This window comes from Papilio xuthus, unplaced genomic scaffold (genome assembly GCF_000836235.2).
Source record: "Papilio xuthus unplaced genomic scaffold, Pxut_1.1 DF827679.1, whole genome shotgun sequence".
NCBI lineage: Eukaryota > Metazoa > Arthropoda > Insecta > Lepidoptera > Papilionidae > Papilio > Papilio xuthus.
The window spans coordinates 852,139-856,979 of record NW_013530970.1 but is presented as its reverse complement, the minus strand read 5'-3'; the positions used below and the strand labels follow the sequence as shown (position 1 = coordinate 856,979).

Sequence of the window (4,841 nt, the reverse complement as noted above, 5' to 3'; positions counted from 1 at the left end):
TTCTGATGGCTGCTTGCTGGCTTGCCATTATGTTTTGGAAAATATATTACTAACTCTATTTGATGTTAATGTGTTATTGTAGATGTGTTTTGGCAATAGAAACCCACGGTTATAAACAGCAGGTAATCTTCCAATTATCCAGAAATTAAACATTCGTATACCACTTCTTATTAAAACAATTGTATCGTTAAGGCCCTGTCAGACGCAAAATGCGCTTACTAAAAACGTAGAACAAGACATCTAAAAAGACTTGGTTATTCATATTTTAGTATGTGTAACTTCAGTACTTTAACTAGATTCTGGTCGAACAGAATTTGGATTGGATGCAATTCGTATTAATTTTTAAATACAGTATGAAACAAAATCTGTACCTTATCTTAAAATAATTAAAAAGGTTACAAACTTTTTGTACGTAATAAATAATATTATACAAATACAAAAGTCAATTTGCAGTAAATAAATACATTTTGTTAATCATAAATAAAATACAAGTTATGTTAATGTAAAATCGTGTTCTGAAAGAAACAAAACAAATAATTTAATTTACGATGAAGTGATGATCTCAACAGTAATTCCCTCGATCAAATGTCGTTTCAAACGATTCTTAAATTATAATTTTAATAATATTGCCATACGAGGAAAACAAACAGGACATGATTACATAGACGAGTTAAATCGTGACTGAAAATAACAGATGCGCAATAAGTATACTGCGTATTGAAACTACTCTGTCATAAAACGTATCAATATAACCATCCCTGTCATTCCCTTTGATCAAACAGAGATAGCAATAGTGTTCGTGTACAAGTGTCTTATCAAATTTACTGAAAGCCTTAATAATATTGAAAACTACGTACAATTATATTCAATTCTTAAAAATTAGATAGAGGTTTGATTTAATAAGAAAAATAAGCCTACGTAATAGTTGCTAGATATTACCTGCGACTCCGTCTGCGTAAAATCGAAAGTTCTATCTACTTACAGTACAGTAGTGATAATTTCACTTGGCACGTGAATAACTAGCAAACTCTTCTGCCGGATGTGCCAACTCAAGATACCTGGTACTCTTTTGTGTTGTTTATTTAGCGATCCGACATTGTATAGGAGTACGTTCAATGACGCAATTGGTGAAAAGGTCAAATTAACGAGTTCTACGATTCATCTCTGACATTCCTATTACTTGCAAAACGTGCCAACTAACGCATCTTTGTTCATTCGTATCCAAATCAAGATAAAGCATTTTTAACATTACTTAAAGGACTTACCGTGGATTTCTGTTACCTATATGTTCCAGACTTTGTTCTACATGTGTGCCAAATTTCATCAAAATCGGTGGAAATTTCATCAAAACCTCTAAACAAATCTATCTAAACTTTCACATTTTTACTATTCGTAAAACTTAGTAGGATATATGTTTTGTTATAGATGAAAGAAAGACGGGGATGACGATATATTTTATAAAGATTTTAGTCTCAGAAACCAACAGTTAGTGCTGTAAAATTTGTTAATAATCAATCGTGGCTTCCATTAGCTTGCCAGTGAACGTACAAACTCTGAACTACTGATTTGGTTTTATAATTTTTTTAAAGTATTATTAGGAAGAAAATCCGAAAATGTGGCAGTGTATTGACCCAACACTAGCCTTACTAAAATGTCGACGTTTGTGTACTCACTATTCATTCTGACACTTGACTTTGTAATGTAAGCACGTCATTCAAGTAAGTCTAAAAGTATTTATAGTAAATTTCTTTATCAAAACAACATTTTTGACTAACATCTTATATCTTTAAAACGATATTTTTAATTCATTTAAAAATAAATTTATATAAAAATAAACTGCAAAAAGTATGTATGATATATAAAACCAGACTGGCCGATATATCCGGCAACGGTCATATACACTAGAAAAAAAAACGCTCGAAAGGTTAAATATCATATTACTGCGCGCATAAAATTACTTGATGCCTTTCTGTAATATATAAAAAAAATATAATTCTTCATTTTGATTGTATTTAATTAATTATATTGAAATTAATATTTTAATTTTTTCTGTCGTATTAAAAATTAAAAGAAAAAAAATGTTGACGAAGTCGACCTACGATTTCGTTACAATTGATCATGTTATATAGACTAACTAACCATCTAAAAAAATAGATTAATGGAGACGCTGTCTTATGAAAACACTAGCGGTCGCCCGCAACTCCGTCCGCGCGGAATAAAAAAAACATAATTAGTAATCTATGTGTTCTTCTAGTCTATATTTTATTTGTATGGCAAATTCCATCAAGATGCGTTCAGCTTTTTTGGAGATACCTTCAAATAAACATCCATCCGTCCATTCGTCTATCCAATAATCCATCCATTTGCATTTATTTGTATTCGTAAGATTTTATAATTGGAGTAGGCAGAGATATTTTGACTTTCATAAAGCACGGTCCAACATCCCTCAGGTTCTTCCACATTCATATATCTACGCATACATCACGTTCGGGTGCTCTTAATCTAGTAATTATTTTATAAAATAATCAAAAACATCTTTTCTTATTGTAGATGGCGTGCGACAAACTCTTGTTACTTGTAGCAGCGATAGCGCTGGTGAGTGCTGACGTATCCCATATTCTGGAAGATCCGAGCACGGAGCCTCCCCCACCTCTGCCCTACTCATTCTCGTATACGGCGGGCAGGTATCCTGGACATGCTGACAGACAACACTCCGAAGTCAGTGACGGCAGTGGAGTGGTTAAAGGTACGTTATAAAACTGAGCTGACTGTGGACCTAATTAAAGGGAACGTATTCGGTGTCATTACAAAACAATGATCAGTCTTAGTACGATCGTCAATTATTTCAAAACTAATGTGATGTTTTTAATGTACTTCATGTCCGATAGGGGCGCTGAACAAAATACAAATTTTGTCTATGACGATATAATTGCGAATGTCGTATTATAACAAACCACTAAAACATTCCAGGTTCCTTCTCCTACGTGGACCCTAGACAGAAGATCCGTACAGTGGACTACGTGGCGGATAGGGAAGGCTTCCACCCCGTGCTAAGCGACGTGCCTCCCGAACATCCCACCGACTCCGAGTCCGTGGCCCTAGCTAAGGACAGACACTTCCAACTATATGCTAGGATAGCTGAGGAACACGCACATCCTGAAAGTAAGTTAACTTAATCAAAGAACAATAAGTAAATCTACAAACATTTAGAAACTTCTAGACACTTTATTGGGACGTCAGACACTTTGGCGTCCCCATAAATTCCGTGCCTGGAACGTCAGGAACTTTTAAAAGTAAAGTAAGGACTAAAAATTCCAAAAAATAGTTTAATTTGGAAATGGGTTTCATAATAACTACTACGTTAAGTTTGTTTTACGAAATTACTCGTTTAATTCTTCAATACAATAACCAAGTAACAAAGTCTTATCAACATTTATCTTTCAAACAATAATGTAAACATAAAATAACCAAATGAACATCTTCTTACAGACATCGTACCCTCAGTCCCACGTCAAACGGAAGCAGTAGCAGCAGCAGCAGCAAAACACGCGCAGCTGTTCAGAGTGATAGCAGAACAACACGCACGCATCGCAGCAGAAAGAGAAGCTTTACAGAGGGAGGAAGAAGAAAGGCAGCACTTGCAGGAGTTGCAGGAAATCGGACACTAAAAGAAGGAACTCCAAAGAACGAACAGGCACTTAGACACACGATTACTGCTGATATAAAGATGTTTACCTTCTTAAAAACTGCTAAGAAGCCACCCAGAATATTAAGGGGTCAAGTAATAAATAGTTAAAGTTTTTGATTTATTCCCAGAATGAAAAAGTATGAAATTAATATATCATTTTCATTGTATTTCTAACAGAATTTACTTTTGTTGCTTAAAAAATATTTGAGACTTAAAATTGTTTTAAAAGCAAATGCAGAAACAATTTTAGATCAAAAAGTTTTTGTCAGCAAACACTGGAGAAACTTATTCTAAAAATATTGATTTTACAAAATCTTTTAGGCATTTACTTTATAATACCGAAGTAATAACACGCAGAGTTTATTAGTAGTCACATAAGCTACACTAAGGTTATATTTTAGTAAACGTAAAACAGATCTCGACTCTGCTGTGAAGGAGTTAAGTATGAAAATGATTTGACAATATGTCGGCAGTGATCGGAGTGTAATCATGACATTTAATTATTAAGCTGTGATCACAGAACATGGATATTGCCAAAAGTTATTTTACTGCATACAATCTCATATTAATTTAGTGTTTATATTGCATGTTCCCATTGTTTTTCCAATGCCATAATCATCATCACTAAACGTCCCCACTGAGGGGCTCGGAGCCTGCCTTAAATTAGAGGTGACGGCCATAGTCAACGTTGACCAAGTGCGAGTTGACTTCACACATATCTTTGAATTTCTTCTCATGTCAAAATACTCGTATAAAATATATTGCTATCCCTCTCATTTGCATTGAAAAAAGTGAGATGGCAATATATTTTTGTAAGTGACAGTGGAACCGAGCAAATGAGATGTCAATATAACATTTGATTTTGGTACAATTGCAATGATTTATAGTCTAAGAGCCAGTGGGAGATCAACCTTATTAAATATTATTAATAAATGTAGGAATGACAACTTGCTTATGGAAAAGTGTTGCTATTTTCGATTGAATTAATTGGAATATTTGAGCTTAATCTAAAATTGTTTTTAACGTAAAAAATGTACTTCAAAAAACATGTCTCATATCAAATAGGTGGAGGTCGACCTCCCACTGTCTCCTCTACTATTAGCAGTCAACATTTTCTTTTAAATTTTTATTATACTATAGAATTCGAGTTTTT

At 33.7% G+C, this 4,841-nt stretch overlaps 1 protein-coding gene across 2 annotated transcripts in view; it reads left to right on the top strand.

The window, feature by feature from the left end:
- The window catches only part of CPR56 (cuticular protein RR-1 motif 56), a 13,620-nt gene extending 9,667 nt beyond the window's left edge, over nt 1-3,953 (top strand). The window contains 3 exon segments of one of the 2 annotated variants that reach the window (NM_001312112.1): nt 2,551-2,746; nt 2,971-3,162; nt 3,490-3,953. In NM_001312112.1, coding sequence (NP_001299041.1) covers nt 2,551-2,746; nt 2,971-3,162; nt 3,490-3,668 — 567 coding nt within the window. In that variant the 3' untranslated portion in view covers nt 3,669-3,953. 2 annotated transcript variants of the gene reach the window in all.
- The last annotated feature ends 888 nt before the right edge of the window (nt 3,954-4,841 follow it).